Here is an 18,623-nt window from a genome sequence, read left to right on the forward strand (position 1 = left end):
GTGTGTTTAGATCAGACTTGGGTTCAAATACATGATTATCTAAGCAATAAGGCCCGAGGGGGTGTGGTATATGGCCAACATACCACGGCTAAGGGCTGTTCTTAGCACGACACAACGCGGAGTGCCTGGATACAGCCCTTAGCCGTGGTATATTGGCCATATACCACAAACCCCCGAGATGCCTTACTACTATTTTGAACTGGTTACCAACTTAATTAGAACAGTAAAAATAAATGTTTTGTCATACCAATCAGCATTCAGGCCTCAAACCACCCAGTTTATAATGTTATTTAAATACTTATTTTCTGTGTGTGTGTGAATGCATTAACTGTAAGTCGCTCTGGATAAGAATATCTGCTAAATGACTAAAATGTCAAATGTAAATGTGTATGCATGTGCGTGTGTGAGTGAGGTGGCCATGCCGACCGTCATGGTTGCGGTCCAGTGTGTGGAACATGAGCCGCAATTCCTTCTCGTGGGCCCACAGGTACTGAGAGAACTCCTCAAAGTCCAGCAAGCCATCATGGTTGGTGTCACTCTCACGCACTATCTGCAGGAGTAGGATTGGGGTGAGAGGAGGGGTAAAAATAGCAGATAGGGAGGGGTTGAAGGGTCAAACAGTGCAGGGGACAGGGGGTGAGAGAGAGGTTGAGGGGGATGTGACAAGGTGAAAAAGTGTGGGGTGGGTTGGGGCCAGGGGTGAGATTTAGGGTAAGGTGATAGTTTGACGGGGTGAGAGGTAAATGGAGGGAGTGAAGGGAAGAAGCAGGAAGGAGTGCGTGAGAAATGACAACAAAGCATATCATTATTTTACAAGGTCATAACCTGCAAACATAAAACAATCAGCAGAACTGTTCTATATTCATCCTCTCTAGTGCTTCCTCAAACAAGGAGAGGAAGAAAGGAAGAAAGAGAGAGAGAGAATAGAGTGAGAACAAGAGTGAGAAAGAAAGAGCGAGAGAATAGTATAGAGAGAGAGCAAGAGAGCGAGAGTGAGAGAACCCCTACTTTGACCTCGTCATAATCCGCTTCACTCCTGTGCCCAGTGTCCAGTTAATCTTCAGTAACAATCACATGCTACTGGAATCTGACCTGAACTAATGCACTTGACCAACACACACACACACACACACACACACACACGGAAAGGAGAGATTTGCTCAATCTTGGCAGCAACGTTTTCAGAATCTTGTCTAAGCCTATCAAGGGGTTCTTTCTGAGTCTGTCCGTCTTGTATTTTTAATGAATACATCCACGATGAATAAGCAGTTCAAGAATCCACATAATCCTTGACATTGTTAATGAGATAGCGGGGAGGATTTGCATATTCTCATGAAATTCAAATGAGACTATCCTACTTATCCTGCCACTTATCCTCACCATTTCAACTTTCTGTTAGGTATAAATGCTTGAATTGTAACTCTAAGTGTAGCTGATGGAAGCTGTCTGTATAACACATGACAAGCATAACTTTAAGTATGCCTTTGAATTGGCCCCCTCCTCCATGACACAAATATAATCAGAGCAAAGTCTATTTAAGCATTCCCAGACAAATACATCCTGGTCCAGAGGGATATTGCCTGTGGTGTCTGAAAACTCCCAGAGGAGATTTGAAGGACAAGCACAGCTGTGGGTGATGATGCTTAGCTAAACTAGCCTACTATTTGAGTGTGGAGATAATGCTAAACTAATCTGCTGCGTGGCTGGGGAGGGATGATGCTATGTGAAAGGAGTGATGCTAAACTAATCTGCTGCGTGGCTGGGGAGGGATGATGCTATGTGAAAGGAGTGATGCTAAACTAAACTACTGAGTGTGGTGGAGTGATCTCCTAAGCTAATTTCCTTTATGCTAACCTAAATGACTGATTAGCTGTAACCTGAGGAGTGCTATCTGTGTGCTTCTTTGTGAGTGTTACTTAAAGCAAGTGCGCTATCACCTACTGTGCCCTCAGAAAGTATTCATACCCCTTCACTTATTTTATTGTGTTAAAGCCTGAATTCAAAATGGATTCAATTGATTGTTTTCTCTCACATATCTACATACAATACCCCATAATGACAAAGTAAAAACACACCCCTGAATCAATGCATGTTAGAATCACCTTTGGCAGCGATTACAGCTGTGAGTCTTTCTGGGTAAGTCTCTAAGAGCTTTGCACCCTGGATTGTACAGTATTTGCTATAGATTTTCAAGCCGATTTAAGTCAAAACTGTAACTAAGCCACTCACAAACATTCAATGTTGTCTTAATAAGCAACTCCAGTGTATATTTGGCTTTGTGTTTTAGGTTATTGTCCAGCTGAAAGGGGAATTTGCCTCCCAGTGTCTGTTGGAAAGTAGACTGAACCAGGTTTTCCTTTAGGATTCTGCCTGTGCTTAGCTCTTTTAAAAAAAAAAAAATATTTAACCAGGAAAAGCCCATTGAGACCTAGAGTCTCTTTTTCAATGGAGACTTGGCCAAGAAGGCAGCAACAATCAATACATTACAGATTTAAAACATACAACAATACAACAACATGATCCAGCCTAATAAAAGCATTTACACTCCTCTGTAACAGTCTCCCATCAATATTTTAAATTCATTCAGTGGCACTAACATATCTAGATGAAGCATTGATTGTAGATTATTCCATTCAGTGGCACTAACATATCTAGATGAAGCATGGATTGTAGATTATTCCATTCAGTGGCACTAACATATCTAGATGAAGCATGGATTGTAGATTATTCCATTCAGTGGCACTAACATATCTAGATGAAGCATGGATTGTAGATTATTCCATTCAGTGGCACTAACATATCTAGATGAAGCATGGATTGTAGATTATTCCATTCAGTGGCACTAACATATCTAGATGAAGCATGGATCGTAGATTATTCCATTCAGTGGCACTAACATATCTAGATGAAGCATGGATTGTAGATTATTCCATTCAGTGGCACTAACATATCTAGATGAAGCATGGATTGTAGATTATTCCATTCAGTGGCACTAACATATCTAGATGAAGCATGGATCGTAGATTATTCCATTCAGTGGCACTAACATATCTAGATGAAGCATGGATTGTAGGTTATTCCATGCGTCTGGTGCACAAGAAGAGAAGTCAGTCTTGCCAAATACTGTGAATGTCCTGGGGACTTTAAGTAGCAACCACCTAGCAGACCGGGTATGGTAACTGCTGGTGGTGAAGGAGACCAGACTACAGAGGTAAAGAGGGAGTTTACCCAAAAGGGCTTTGTAGATGAATACATACGATTGTATCTTTCTGCGCATATAAAGTGAGGTCCAACCTACCATTTGGTACAATGTGCGATGGGGGATGAGTGACTTGGCATTTGTAATAAAGCGCAAGGATGCATGATGAACAGAGTCCAGTCTCTGTAATGCATATACAGCATAATCAATTACAGAGAGAAAAGTGGCGTGAACAAGCATCTTTCTAGTCATAAGAGGGAAGCAAGCCTTATTACGAAAATAAAAACACACTTTCAATTTAAGCTTTGTCACAAGATTGTCCACATTAACTTTAAAGGACAACTTGTCATCCAACCAAATACCTAGGTATTTGTAGGATGACACTAATTCAATGGATAAGCCACCAGATGTGACAATGCTAATGTTCTCTGGTAGAATTCTAGCTCTGGTAAAGGTCATGAATTTAGTTTTTTTGTATATCCAAGACCAGTTTGAGTCCATAAAGGGAGGCCTGCAGTGACTGAAAAGCAGTCTGGAGCTCTTCAACAGCCTGAACCAGAGAAGGAGCACATGAATATATGACTGTATCATCTGCATATAGATGTAACTTTGCTGGTTGCATCCCATTTCCCAAATCATTAATACAAATTGAGAACACAGGAGCTAAAATGGAACCCTGAGGCACACCTCTATTAATTTCAAGAAAGCTAGACTTGTGATTCAGTATATACACATTGTGTTCTGTCAGAAAGATAGTTCCTAAACCAATTTACTGGCCATTCACTGAGACCAATGTTTATGAGTCTAGCTAGCAACAATTAATGGTCAACTGAATCAAAGGCCTTTGATAAATCAACAAACAGAGCAGCACAATGTTGCTTTTCATCAAGTCCATTAATGATGTCGTTTGCCACTGCCGTAGCTGCAGTTGTGGTGCTGTGCCCCAATCTAAAGCAAGACTGAACCCTGCTCAGTATGTTCTTTTCAATGAAGAAGTTTTTTAACTGTGAGTTCACTAGGGATTCATTGAATTTGGCCAGGATAGGGAGTTTAGAGATAGGACGATAGCATCTGAGGGATCTCCACCCTTTAGCAGTGGGAGGACATAAGCTGATTTCCAAATGCCGGGTATGGAATTGGTCAAGAGACAAGAGACTCAAGTTGAAAATGTGAGCCACAGGTTCAGTAATAATACCAGCTGCTATCTTTAAGAGGTAGGGGTCCAGGTTGTCTGGACCGGCAGACCTTTTAGTGTCTATTGCCTTTAGTGCTTTACAGACCTCAGTATAAGAAACAGGCTCAAAGTTAAAATGGTTCACATGAGGGCCTATATTATAGTTTACTGTAACAGAGCTTACATTAGAGGCCTGGGCCCCATCATTAACTTAACTGAACCAGCAGATATGAAGTGCTTGTTAAAAAATCCAACAATATGGGCTTTATCCTTCACTTCATTAGAATCCATCATTAAATGGTCAGGAAGGCCAGAGGATACGTTAGAGCCTGACACTGATTTGATTCGTTTCCAGAACTTGGTAGGGTTGTTTAGGTTCTCTGTGACTGCATCTAAATAGTCATCTGATATGGACTTCCTGATCAATCCTGTGCATTTGTTTCTTAGTCCTCTGAAGGAGGCCCAGTCAACAGGAGCATTTGTATGTCTAGCTTGAGCCCAAGAGATCTTTCTAATTAATTCTGCCAAGTTATCTGACAACCAGGGATTGTCCCTTCCACTGATTCTAACTTCTTCACAGGGGCATGCTTATCACAAATCTACACAAATGTCATAGAAAAATTGTCCCAGGCAGTGTCAACATCGGGAATCAGATTTACTTGCTTGCTCATCAAACTGTCTAAAATGTATTTTAAAAATACAACGGGGTTTGGCTTTGGTCCTTTTTGTATTTCTAACACAAGCAAATGCACAGTGATCACTGACATCATTACAGAATGCCCCAGTCGGTGTGTATTTGTGAGGGCTCTATTCCATTTCGTTTTATCTTAAAAAACTCCCTAGTCCTTGCAGTTTTACTTTAATGCCTTATTTCAAAAAGGATGCATTTTTTGTTATATTTTTATTCTGTACAGGCTTCCTTCTTTTCACTCTGTCATTTAGGTTAGTATTGTAGAATAACTACAATGTTGTTGATCCATCCTCAGTTTACACCTGTCACAGCCATTAAACTTTTTTAAAATCACCACTTTTCTCATGGTGAAATCCATGAGTGGTTTCATTCCTCTCGGCAACTAGGTTAGGAAAGACGCTTGTATCTTTGTAGTGACTGTGTGTATTGATACACCATCCAAAGTGTAATTAATAACTTCACCATGCTCAAACAGATATTCAATGTCTGCTTTGTTTTACCCATCTACCAATAGGTGCCCTTCTTTGTGAGGCATTGGAAAACCTCCCTGGTCTTTGTGGTTGAATCTGTGTTTGAAATTCACTGCTCAGCTGAGGGACCTTACGGACAATTGTATGTGTGGGGTACAGAGATGAGGTAGTCATTCAAAAATCATGTTAAACACTATTTTTGCATACATAGTAAGTCCATGCAACTTATTATGTGACTTGTTAGGCACAGTTTTACTCCTGAACGTATTTAGGCTTGCCATAACAAAGGGGTTGAATATTTATTGACTCAAGACATTTCAGCTTTTCATTTAAAAAATTTCAAAGAACATAATTCCACTTTGACATTATAAGGTATTGTGTGTAGGCCAGTGACAGAACATCTCAATTTCATCCATTTTAAATTCAGGCTGTAACAAAACAAAACATGGAAAAAGTCAAGGATTGTGAATACTTTCTGAAGGCACTGTATGTGCCACTGCCGGCCATGAAAGTCCAGCCGGTGTGGTAGGAAAGGGTCAGGCGTAGATGGAAAAATCTACCAGCCGCTCAAATGTTTTTACCAGCCAAAATATATTTGGGCCATAATTACACCATGACATAATTACAAAATGTTCACGTTTATTTTCTCTCACTTTAGCTCAAATAATGGACGCCATTGATTTCAAGAAATGTTGCATCATTTTTAATGTGGTTGCATCATATTTCTGTGCGTACTTTGCAATGAAGCTTGCATCAATGCATACTTCAAATGATGTACAAACAGAGTACGTATTCGAGAAGTGACCTCTGTGCTTCGTTTCGCATACTTTGATTTGGACTCATACTACGACCATGCCGTGCTCCAATTTGCGCGCTCAGTGCACGGTAGTACACATTTTGAGAAACACCCATTGAATCTGGCGAGGCTCTCTGGCTCTACTAGGCTATGTGGCTCTATTGGGCTCTGTGGCTCTATTGGGCTCTGTGGCTCTATTGGGCTCTGTGGCTCTACTGGGCTATGTGGCTCTACTGGGCTCTGTGGCTCTACTGGGCTCTGTGGCTCTACTGGGCTATGTGGCTCTACTGGGCTATGTGGCTCTACTGGGCTATGTGGCTCTATTGGGCTCTGTGGCTCTATTGGGCTCTGTGGCTCTACTGGGCTCTGTGGCTCTACTGGGCTCTGTGGCTCTGCTGGGCTCTGTGGCTCTACTGGGCTATGTGGCTCTATTGGGCTCTGTGGCTCTATTGGACTCTGTGGCTCTCTGGCTCTACTAGGCTCTGTGGCTCTGTGGCGCTACTGGGCTCTCTGGCTCTACTAGGCTATGTGGCTCTACTGGGCTCTCTGGCTCTACTGGGCTATGTGGCTCTATTGGGCTCTGTGGCTCTATTGGGCTCTGTGGCTCTACTAGGCTTTGGCTCTACTGGGCTCTGTGGCTCTACTGGGCTCTCTGGCTCTACTAGGCTATGTGGCGCTACTGGGCTCTGTGGCTCTACTGGGTTCTGTAACTCTACTGGGCTCTGTGACTCTACTGGGCTCTGTGGCTCTACTGGGCTCTGTGGGGAATTTTCTAATCGGTTTATGCACACCACAGATACAAGGTGTATAGAATTTTATGTGAAGAGAAATCCCCAATTGTCAACTACTATCATAACCATATTATCTGGACTGAATGGAAAATGTCCTGCAAAAGGGATGACTTCAGTAGTCATAAATCCAGCCAGCCAGGCTGAGTTGAACTCATGACATTGTGCAGATGCGCAGTAACACAGTAGTATCCCAAATCCCTGGTGATGACAGTTTAAGCCACACGACTGTATTATGTCCCGAGATTCATTTGATGGCATTGAGGAGTTTACCACATCAGTCTCCGGCTTCATTAATGAGTGCATCGACAACATTTTCCCCACTTGACCGTAAGTACATAGTCCTGTTTTAACGCCTTGCCTGTTTGATGGTTCATTGGAGGGCGTAGCAGGATTTCTTATAAGCGTCATGATTAGTGTCCCGCTCCTTGAAAGCGGCAGCTCTAGCCTTTAGCTCAGTGTAGATGTTGACTGTAATCCATGGCTTCGGGTCAGGATAAGTTTGAATCCTAGTACAAAACCCAGTGACCCAAGCCTACCAGACTAGCTAACTATGCTCGCTTTGAGGCAAGCAACACTAAACTATGCATGAGTGTACCAGCTGTTCTGGACGACTGTGTGATCACACTCTCTGTAGCCGATGTAAGACCTTTAAAAAGATTAACATTCACAAGGCCGCAGGGCCAGACGGATTACCAGGACACGTACTCAGAGCATGGGATGACCAGCTGGCAAGTGTCTTCACTGACATTTTCAACCTCTCCCTGAGCCAGTCTGTAATACATCCATGTTTCAAGTGGACCCCCATAGCCCCTGTGCCCAGGAACGCCATTGTAACCTGTCTAAATTACTATCGCTCCGTAACACTCACATCTGTAGCCATAAAATGCTTTGAAAGGCTGGTCATGTCTCACATCAGCACCATCATCCCAGACACCTTGGACCCCCTCCAATCCGTATACCGCCCCAACAGATCCACAGCTCAGGCAGTCTCTGTTGCACTCCACACTGCCCTTTCCCACCTGGACAAGAAGAACACCTATGTGAGAATGCTATAAATTGACTCCTGCTCAGCCTTCAACACCATAGTGCACTCCAAGCTCATCACTAAGCTAAGGACACTGGGACTGAACACCTGTCTCTGCAACTGGATCCTGGACTTCCTGAAGGGCCGCCCCCAGGTGGTGAGGGTAGGCAACAACACATCCGCCACTCCCTGTTCACCCACGACTGCATGTCCACTCACGACTCCCACACCGTCATTAAGTTTGCCGATGACATGACGGTGATCCCCAATGCCTGATCCCCAATGATCGCCTGATCACCAATGATGATGAGACTGCCTATAGGGAGGAGGTCAGAGACCTGGGAGTGTGGCACCAGGACAACAACCTCTCCCTCAATGTCAGCAAGACAAAGGAGCTGATGGTGGGCTTATGGAAACGGAAGGCCGAGCACGCCCCGTTCACATTGACAGGGCTGTAGTGGAGCGAGTCGAAAGCTGCAAGTTCCTCTGTGTCCACATCACTAAGGATCATGGTCCACACACACCAAAACAGTTGTGAAGAGGGCACGACTACGCTTCTTCCCCCTCAGGAGGCTGAAAATATTTGGCATGGGCAGTCAGATCCTCTAAAGGTTCTACAGCTGCACCATTTAGAGCATCTTGACTGGCTGTACCACCGCATGGTATGGCAACTGCTCAGCAACTGACCACAAGGCGCTAAAGAAGGTAGTGCGAACGGCCCAGTACATCACTGGGGCCGAGCTCCCTGCCATCCAGGACCTCTATACCAGGCGGTGTCAGAGGAAGGCTGTAAAAGAAGGACTCCAGCCAACCGTCATAGACTGTTCTCTCTGCTACCGCATGGAAAGTGGTACTGATGCACCAAGTCTGGAACCAACAGGACCCTGAACAGCTTCTACCCACAAGCCATAAATAGTTAGTTAAATAGTTAGTATTTGATGAACTATTTAACTATGTGCATTGACCCTTTTTGCACTAACTGTTTTGACACATCACATACGTTGCTGCTACTGTTTACTATCTGTCACTTTATTCCTAGTTACAGTAGATGTACACATCTACCTCAATGACCTCGTACCCCTGCACATCCACTCTGTACTGGTACCCCGTGTACATAGCCAAGTTATCCTTACTCATTGTGTATTTATTACTACTTTTTCTTTCTCTCTGCATTGTTGGAAAAGGACCTGTAACTAAGCATTTCACAGTTAGTCTACACCTGTTGTTAACAAAGTATTTTACAAATAACATTTGATTTGAAGACTGAGGGTAAGATGTGTGTGGTGTGTGGTGTGTGGTGTGTGTGTGTGTGTGTACGCCAGACACTGATATTAAGGTCAGGCGGGGTCAGGGCAGCACCAGGTTTGTGTTACAGTCATACCTTTAAAATATTCATTCAGGAAAGTGTTGCTTTCCTGTCATGTACTGGGACAAGCAGATCAGAAAAGCATGCATCAGTATTGTGTTGAAGCAACAGAGTTTTCAGATAGCACTGGTGACAGGCAGCACTGGTTAATGTTGTTTTGAGTTAGGGAGAGCAATGGAGTTTTGAAATAGGTCCCAAATGTCTGGGTAATGGAGCACTGATCCAGTGCTGCTGATCCAATCTCTGCTGTTCCGCCTGTGGCTATGGAATCCTGACCTATTCACTGGACGTGCTACCTTGTCACGGACCTGCTGATTCGTCTCCCTCCCCCGGCCCCCTCAACCTCTCTCAACCTCTAAATGCTCTGCTATGAAAAGCCAACTGACATTTATGCCTGAGGTGCTGACCTGTTGCACCTTCTATTACCACTGTGATTATTATTTGACCCTGCTGGTCATCTATGGGTTTCTGTATAAGCACTTTGTGACAACTGCTGATGTTCAAAAGGGCTTTATAAATACATTTGAATGAGCACTCTCTTCCAAGGAACTCTTTTAATATCTGTAGTAAAATGCCTCTCACTGCCTGTAGAACACTCTGCCTGCTTCTCCTGTGACATCACAGGGTCAAAATAGAGCACTGAGACACCGGCTAGACTGGACCATAGCTCAGGCAGTTGAAGACTTGATATGAGAGGCCTATACACTCGGAATAAGTGAAGCAGGTTATAGTTCCTGTTCATTGTACTAGTAGGCTACAAACAAATATACTTGTTTATAGTAAACACAGGAACTACACAGTTGCCTATGTCAGTGCTTCTCAAACTGGAGTCCACTAGGTACTGAAGGGGTCCACGACAAGATCAACCATTTATTTTACATTTTTTAATAAATATATATTTTTAAATCCCTAACTGAAAAACAATGTATTTTATATATTTTTTTTTCAACAGTGCTGTTATTACAGAACTACCACTAACAGGTCCCGATCATCATCATAAAGGGAAAAAAACATTTTGTTCAAATACTGTACCTAACGCAACAATTCTGTAATGTTAGTAAGAGATATACATCTTTCAAATGATTTGCCACGGAGTGGCAAAGTGGTCTAAGGCACTGCATCTCAGTGCAAGAGGCGTTACTACAGTCCCTGTTTCGAATCCAGGCTGTATCACTTCCGGCCTTGATTGGATGTCCCATAGGGCGGCGCACAATTGGCCCAGCATTGTCCGGGTTTGGCCGGGGTAGGCCGTCATTGTAAATAAGAATTTGTTCTTAACTGACTTGCCTAGTTAGATAAAGGTTCAAATAAAACATGTATAATAATAAAGTGCTCTGTACGTCATTGAAAATGACTTTGAATGACCGAAACATCACCCATAACATTTTTACACTATTAAAATGCTCAGAATTAAAGAAATTGTACCCTTTCTCCCATCTCTAACTATCAGGAAGCCCGACAGAGCAGGCTGAGTGGGCGGGGAGCTTATATCATGTGCTCGCCTTGAATGACAGCTCTTTGAAACACCCTTGTGGTCGTTGCCAGGTAACAAGGTAAACAATGGGCCACATGTCAATGATGACCAGGTAAACAATGGGCCACATGTCATTCTGACCCTAAATAGTATTCCTCAACCCATTTTCTCTGCAAAATGTTCTCAACAGAGCTGATAATGGACTGTTAGATATCAGTCAAACAGCAGCAATACACAATTGCATTTATATTGTTTTGTAACTAATCACTGTTCACTGATACACTTCTTCAGCAGAATTAGTCAAGTCTGAGTCCCCGAAGCGTAGACATAAGGGACTGTACATGAAAACAGCATACAATAAGTGAACTGGACAATTGATTGGTGCCTCTGCATTAGCATTATAAATGACACTATGTTCAGAATTGTATGTATTGATCAAACATTTATTTGTTCATTTACATTAGGCAAGCATATCTGAAATATTGATCAACATGGACATTCATGAGAAATAATGGTGAGACATCATTTGACATTAAAAAAAAAAAAAATAGAGCCATAAGCCGCAATATAGGCAACCGGCTGCCCTACAGTGTACAGGACCCCATTGATTCTTACAATTTGTAACTCTCATCTCCCGTCCAAATGTGAAAATGTGATATCATATAAATTACTTAGACTTTGGGAAATGCAACCAAGTACAGAGATTGATGGGATGGGATCGGGAGAGGAGGGGGACCCATGTACCCCGCTTCAATCAAGCAGACTTCAGTCACCCACTTGTCTTCAGTCACCCCAAAGATTGAAGCTGGAGACAAATCCAGGTATGGCCTCCTCCTTGTCAGGCCTCTCACACTGGGCAGACGGGTTCTGGGATGGACAGCTCGCGCATCTTCCCCACATACGGGGAAGCCTGTTGAAGAGGAGATCCAGGAGCCTGTCTATGTAGCATGTAAGGGTTTTGAAAAGGGAAATGTTTGTTAAATTTTATTCACTGTTCTGAGTTATGACGTTATCATTTTGTTGATGTCGTGATCTACTCATTCTACAATGTGTTTGCTGGTGTTTTTGAAGTACTAATTTTGAAATATGCAATATTTAGTGAACTTTTCAATGTTTGTATTTGGAATTTGTGTGTGCCTGAAATGCTCAATTGAATTGAATTGAATAATTATGACTTACAGTATTGTTGGGTCTGTCTTCACAGGCTTTACAGCATATCCCCCCTTCTTTGGTTTGTCTTCACTTGATCTGTCTTCACGGGCTTTACAGCATATCCCCCTTATTTTTTCTGTCTTCACAGGCTTCACAGAATATCCCCCCTTATTTGGTCGGTCTTTACAGGCTTTACAGCATATCCCCCCTTATTTGGTCTATCTTTACAGGCTTTACAGCATATCCCCCCTTATTTGGGCTGTCTTTACAGGCTTTACAGCATATCCCCCCTTATTTGGTCTGTCTTTACAGGCTTTACAGCATATCCCCCCTTATTTGGTCTGTCTTTACAGGCTTTACAGCATATCCCCCCTTATTTGGTCTGTCTTTACAGTTTTTACATCATATCCCCCCTTATTTGGTCTGTCTTTACAGGCTTTACAGCATATCCCCCCTTATTTGGTCTGTCTTCACATGCTTTACAGCATATCCCCCCTTATTTGGTCTGTCTTTACAGGCTTTACAGCATATCCCCCCTTATTTGGTCTGTCTTTACAGTTTTTACATCATATCCCCCCTTATTTGGTCTGTCTTTACAGGCTTTACAGCATATCCCCCCTTATTTGGTCTGTCTTTACAGGCTTTACAGCATATCTCCCCTTATTTGGTCTGTCTTTACAGGCTTTACAGCATATCCCCCCTTATTTGGTCTGTCTTTACAGGCTTTACAGCATATCCCCCCTTATTTGGTCTGTCTTCACATGCTTTACAGCATATCCCCCCTTATTTGGTCTGTCTTTACAGGCTTTACAGCATATCCCCCCTTATTTGGTCTGTCTTTACAGGCTTTACAGCATATCCCCCCTTATTTGGTCTGTCTTTACAGGCTTTACAGCATATCCCCCTTATTTGGTCTGTCTTTACAGGCTTTACAGCATATCCCCCCTTATTTGGTCTGTCTTTACAGGCTTTACAGCATATCCCCCCTTGCCTTGGGAAATCTGATTTTGTATCATGGCATTCCTGCTGCGGTGGTTGTCTGGAAAGATGTGCAAACCGAGTAGATGTTGAATTTTCTAAAATGTAGATTATTAGAGCCCCAATGACACAAGCTACAGCAAATATAAGACAACAACCCACATAATTGAATGGCAGAATATAATTTTCAGGGGTAAATTACAAATACTATACACACCAGAACTCCTTTTGTGGACAACATTCCTTCATATCAGCTGTTTGCTGTCAGTTCTCAGACTCAATGTGGGGGGCTTAGGGATGGAAGAACAAAAACCATATAGTGACAATCAGCTGTGTTGCAGAAAATATACCGTTGAAGTAGCCACAGTTACAGCCACCGTGTCAGACTCATACTTACATTATGGTCAGTGCTTGCAAGATAAACTGATCCACTGTCAATGATGGTTCGGCATCCATCTTCATGATTAGCTTCCTGGCAAGACACATCAAATGTTCTCCCCAATTCATAAAGCAACTTTGCTCTAAATGTGCACTGCACACGGGTGTTATAATTCTCTCCACCCAAAATTAAAAGCAGCCACTGCTTACGGATGTCATCATTCTTCAGGAAATAGTGTAATGTTAAATTATCACTACGGCATCCAGTCACAACACAGTGTGTTTTTTCTGGCATGATGGTAAGTAGCTTGCTAGCTATAAGTTACAACACAGATGAAAAGTTGAGTTACCAGTATCGTTCTGCCACGTTCTACTTGAGCTATTTATGGTTTGTAAACAAAGCCGTATGATGCGAACATGTGATGGCGGTTTTAAGGTTCCCCGGTAGGCTGTCATTGTAAATTAGAATATGTTCTAAACTGACCTACCTAGTTAAATAAAGACAGAAGTAATCCCTGAATTCAAGTGTTTGACATGAGGGAGGGGACCAGTAACTTCATGATCAACTTAGTTAATGTACAGTCATTTTTTCACTAGTTTCATCCAAATATCCTCAAATGTTATGAAACACATGATGTTCACTGTTCGGACCTTTAACAGAAAAACTATTTTTTTTATATGTGTTGTTTAAACGTTAAGAAATGCAGAGCAGATGTCACAACAACAGATTACACAAATTTACACAAATCTGGCCAAGGGGTCTGTGGAAGAAGTTGGTGCAATTGTAACGGATGTGAAACGGCTAGCTTAGTTAGTGGTGCGCGCTAAATAGCGTTTCAATCAGTAACGTCACTTGCTCTGAGACCTTGAAGTAGTTGTTCCCCTTGCTCTGCAAGGGCCGCGGCTTTTGAGGAGCGATGGGTAACGATGCTTCGAGGGTGACTGTTGTTGATGTGTGCAGAGGGTCCCTGGTTCGCGCCCGGGTATGGGCGAGGGGGCGGTTTAAACTTATACTGTTTCACAATACAATATTATTAATCTACAGTATACCCTTAGACGCACAACAGGGCCTGGGAGGCTCACGGGGATCCACAGTATTCCATCAATTATCCAGTTTTCAACTAAAACTTATTGTATTCCATCCAATTGTTGTTTACATTTTACTTTCCATGACTGAAGTATTGGTTGGTCTGGCCATGCATGGAACTGCAGCAGTCATGAAACTTCTTGTATGTTATTTTTTTACCTCACTCTAAAGTCTGAGTTGTGTTCTGATTTTGAGGGGGTCCCTGATGAATTTGCTATCAGAAAAAAAAGTTTAGGAACCCCTGGCCTATGTCATACATACTGCATGATCAGTTTGTTCTTTGACAGGACATAATCGTCTTACTCCTTACTCAGCCAAGAACAAACACACACACACACACACACACACACACACACACACACACACAATTAATGTGCCATGCAGGCTATAATTCAAGGGATACACATGTCTATTGGAATACCCCCAAAATCACTATTCCTCTCACCTCCTCCGCGTCACTGCGAAGTAAACCGCGTGCAGCGAGTCCTATCCTCAGCTCGTTGATGTCGACTTTACCGTCTTTATTGAGGTCCAGTTGGTCGAACAGTTCGGCCCATCTCTCTCGCGTTTCCGGTTCCCTCCCAGGGTCCGACACACCTTTGTCTTGTTCTTGACAGCGAGCCCGGGTCCAACCAAAGCAGAACCGAGCCCTGTCTTCGCCCATGTGAATTGGAGACTTGTGCAATCCTGGTGGTGGTGGCTATTACCCCAACCTGCTGCCGCGAAGCAGGCGTAGAAAATTAAAGGAGCGCTTTTTGTTCTAATGACTCCCAGTGGGTTTCGTTACGATAACCTACCTATTCAAATCCCGGAACCATGGTATATCGAAATGGCATGATAGCCTTACTGAAATAACTGATGTTCTCGGTCGGTCTCGTTACCGAGGCACCGGTTTCATATACCGAGTCGTTGCGGAGAATGTCAGTACACCGGGCGCGGTGTAAACTCTCGGTGCCTGTAATATTAATCCCCGTATCCGTTACGTATCTCGTGACATCGGCGATGATTAAATCCATGAACTAATTCAAATGAATTAGTCTGTTGGTCAGGGGACAGGCTCTGCCTTTTGGATATGCAGTGAGTCCCCCATGCAACGAAGCGAACCAAGCTCCCGGTGTTCGTTATATTTTACCACAGCTACAGCTTTGTGTATGCATGTAGGATACCGGGTGAAATTTCTAAGCTGTTCGTGAGAGAAAGAGTTCCTTTTTACTTTGAAAGGTTCGACGTTAGAACAGAGTGAGAGTGTTTAGGTGTAGCTGTAGGAGAAGAAGCCTAACAAAAATCATCTACTTTCACCTCTGCAGGTCCATCCTCTCATCCCCCTCTCGTAAGATTATGATGCTTCCTTCTGTTCATTACATAGCCGTTATCATTATTGCAGCTGCTCATATGACACACACACACACACACACACCAGCATCAAATCCCTCAATCTAGCCCCTACCACACAACAGGCTACCACCGTATCCTTAGTCCTAATCACTTGATGGACATTTCATTCAACTGAATTCCGATTTTGTAATGCAGGAACATTAATGTGATCTCCATTTTCACATTGAAAGTAAAGGGTGCTGTTGGCTGCCCCATCCCCATTGAACCCATTGATAGGCTCTTATTGGGTATTAGTAGATACATAATGGGGTTTGCACGCTGTGACGCGCATCTGGCGCACTGTGACGGAAACCGCCCGGTCAGCATGCATGGGATATGAGAGATTATACAGAGACAGTGGGAGGGAGGCTCATGACACAGTTCTAAAAATGTTGACATGGACCAGTAGTGGCTCAATAAAACCAAAGTGGACTACAAGATTCTCTCTCTCTCTCCACCAGTGGCATGTCCAGAATATTTTGAATGGGGTAGCCAAGATGGGGCACAAACCCAGTTAAGTGGGGACATAACATTTTGAACCTTAATTGATGCAAGGATATTGGTGGATATTTTCAATATAATTATGATGGTTCAACGCATTAAATACTTCAGCTTAGGCACATTTTCTAATTCAAATAAATCATAAATCAATTCCAAAAGTATTGTTAGTGTTTGCATTAAAATATAAGGGTATTAGCATACAAATAATTAAACAGCAGCAGTACAATAACATGCAAGGCTGTATACAGGGGGTACCAGTACAGAGTCAATGTGTTGGGGAACCGGTTAGTCTAGGTTTTTGAGGTAATATGTACATGTAGTCAAACAAATCACTTTAAAGCAGGTTAAGTAGGTCACCTGCTCACATTAGTCTACTCCAAAATAAGTCCAGCATCCGACCAGTGCACTGTGCACACGCCATTTGAATAGTAAGGGACATCTATTACAAACACCATAAGTGTAATGATATTCAGCCGACAAAGTGGCACGTATTCATGGATGCCAAGGGAATTTTTATTTATTTTATTTCACCTTTATTTAACCAGGTAGGCTAGTTGAGAACAAGTTCTCATTTGCAACTGCATCCTGGCCAAGATAAAGCATAGCAGTGTGAACAGACAACACAGAGTTACACATTGAGTAAACAATTAACAAGTCAATAACACAGTAGAAAAAAAAGAGTCTATAGACATTGTGTGCAAAAGGCATGAGGAGGTAGGCAAATAATTACAATTTTGCAGATTAACACTGGAGTGATAAATGATCAGATGGTCATGTACAGGTAGAGATATTGGTGTGCAAAAGAGCAGAAAAGTAAATTAATATAAACAGTATGGGGATGAGGTAGGTAAAATTGGGTGGGATATTTACCGATAGACTATGTACAGCTGCAGCGATCGGTTAGATGTTTGAAGTTGGTGAGGGAGATAAAAATCTCCAACTTCAGCGATTTTTGCTGAATCCTGGAATCCTGGAAGCCAGATTCCCAAAAAATTTGAACAATAAAAAAAGGGAAAAACGTATTTTTATAATTTTTGTCTATCTGTGTTTCATAATTTTCCACCAGTTCACAAGAAGCTGAATCTATTTCACCAGAGAAAGCATCCGAGCGAGACAAACAGCTCTCCTCTTGTCACGACTTCCGCCGAAGTCGGTCCCTCTCCTTGTTCGGGCGGCGTTCGGGGGAAGACGGCACCGGCCTTCTAGCCATTGCCGATCTACTTTTCATTTTGCATTTGTTTTGTCTTTGTCTTTCACACCTGGTTTCAATCCCCCAATTACTTGTTCATTATTTAACCCTCTGTTCCCCCAGGTTTGTTTGTGAGTAATTGTTTATTGTATTGCGGTCCGTTTTTGTGGCCTTGTATTTATTACATTGTGTATTGTGATATATTTGAGTAAAAAGGCTTTCATTACTCATATCTGCTGTCCTGCGCCTGAATCATCTCACCATCTACACACAGACGATTTACAGAATTTCTCACCTGCAAATGGAGTCAGCAGGAGCAGACGCCCTCCCTGTGGCGGTAGAGGAGCGCGTCCAGCAGCAAGCGACCATGTTGCAACGTCTGGGCACCGCCATGGATCGCATGCTGCAGACGATGGATCATTGGGAAAGAGGAGGAGGTCGTCCAGCGCCTCCACCAGCCCCACAGCAGGCCCCACTGTCCACCCCTCCTTCACCTGGTCCCAGCGGGATTCGATTCATGCTCCCGAGGGAGTATGATGGGACGGCTGCCGTATGCCAGGGGATCCTACTCCAGCTGGAGCTCTACCTGGCGACCATCCACCCTGCTCCTTCGGGACGTGAGAGCGTGTCCGCCCTCGTCTTCTGCCACTCAGGCAAAGCCCTGGACCGTGACGTAGAGTTCACCCGTCGCATTCAGGCAGTTTTCAACCACACGCCTGAGGGTCGAGCGGCGGGTGAACGTCTGTTCCACCTGAGGCAGGGGATGAGGAGCGAGCAGGATTTTGCATTGGACTTCCCGACCCTGGCCGCCAGCGCGGGATGGAACGACAGGGCCCTGATCGATCACTACCGGTGCAGTCTGCGCAAGGATGTTGGTCCAGAGTTGGCCTGCTGAGACACCACCCTCACGTTGGACCAGCTGGTGGATCTGTCCATCCGGCTGGACAACCTTCTGGCTGCCCGCGGACTTCCGGATCGG

The 18,623-nt window shown here is 43.4% G+C and overlaps 1 protein-coding gene across 1 annotated transcript in view; it reads right to left on the reverse strand.

Annotated features, from left to right (window-relative positions):
* Positions 1-16,184, reverse strand: part of LOC110538691 (mitochondrial adenyl nucleotide antiporter SLC25A23) — a 28,737-nt gene extending 12,553 nt beyond the window's left edge. Inside the window, exons 1-2 of the mRNA XM_021625664.3 lie at positions 15,026-16,184; positions 427-550 (exon numbers count right to left, since the gene is read on the reverse strand). Of these exons, the coding sequence (XP_021481339.2) occupies positions 427-550; positions 15,026-15,244 (343 nt within the window). The 5' untranslated portion in view covers positions 15,245-16,184. The remainder of the gene's footprint in view (positions 1-426; positions 551-15,025) is intronic.
* Positions 16,185-18,623: the final 2,439 nt, after the last annotated feature.

This window comes from Oncorhynchus mykiss, chromosome 12, assembly GCF_057628025.1.
Source record: "Oncorhynchus mykiss isolate SJ-2025 chromosome 12, ASM5762802v1, whole genome shotgun sequence".
NCBI lineage: Eukaryota > Metazoa > Chordata > Actinopteri > Salmoniformes > Salmonidae > Oncorhynchus > Oncorhynchus mykiss.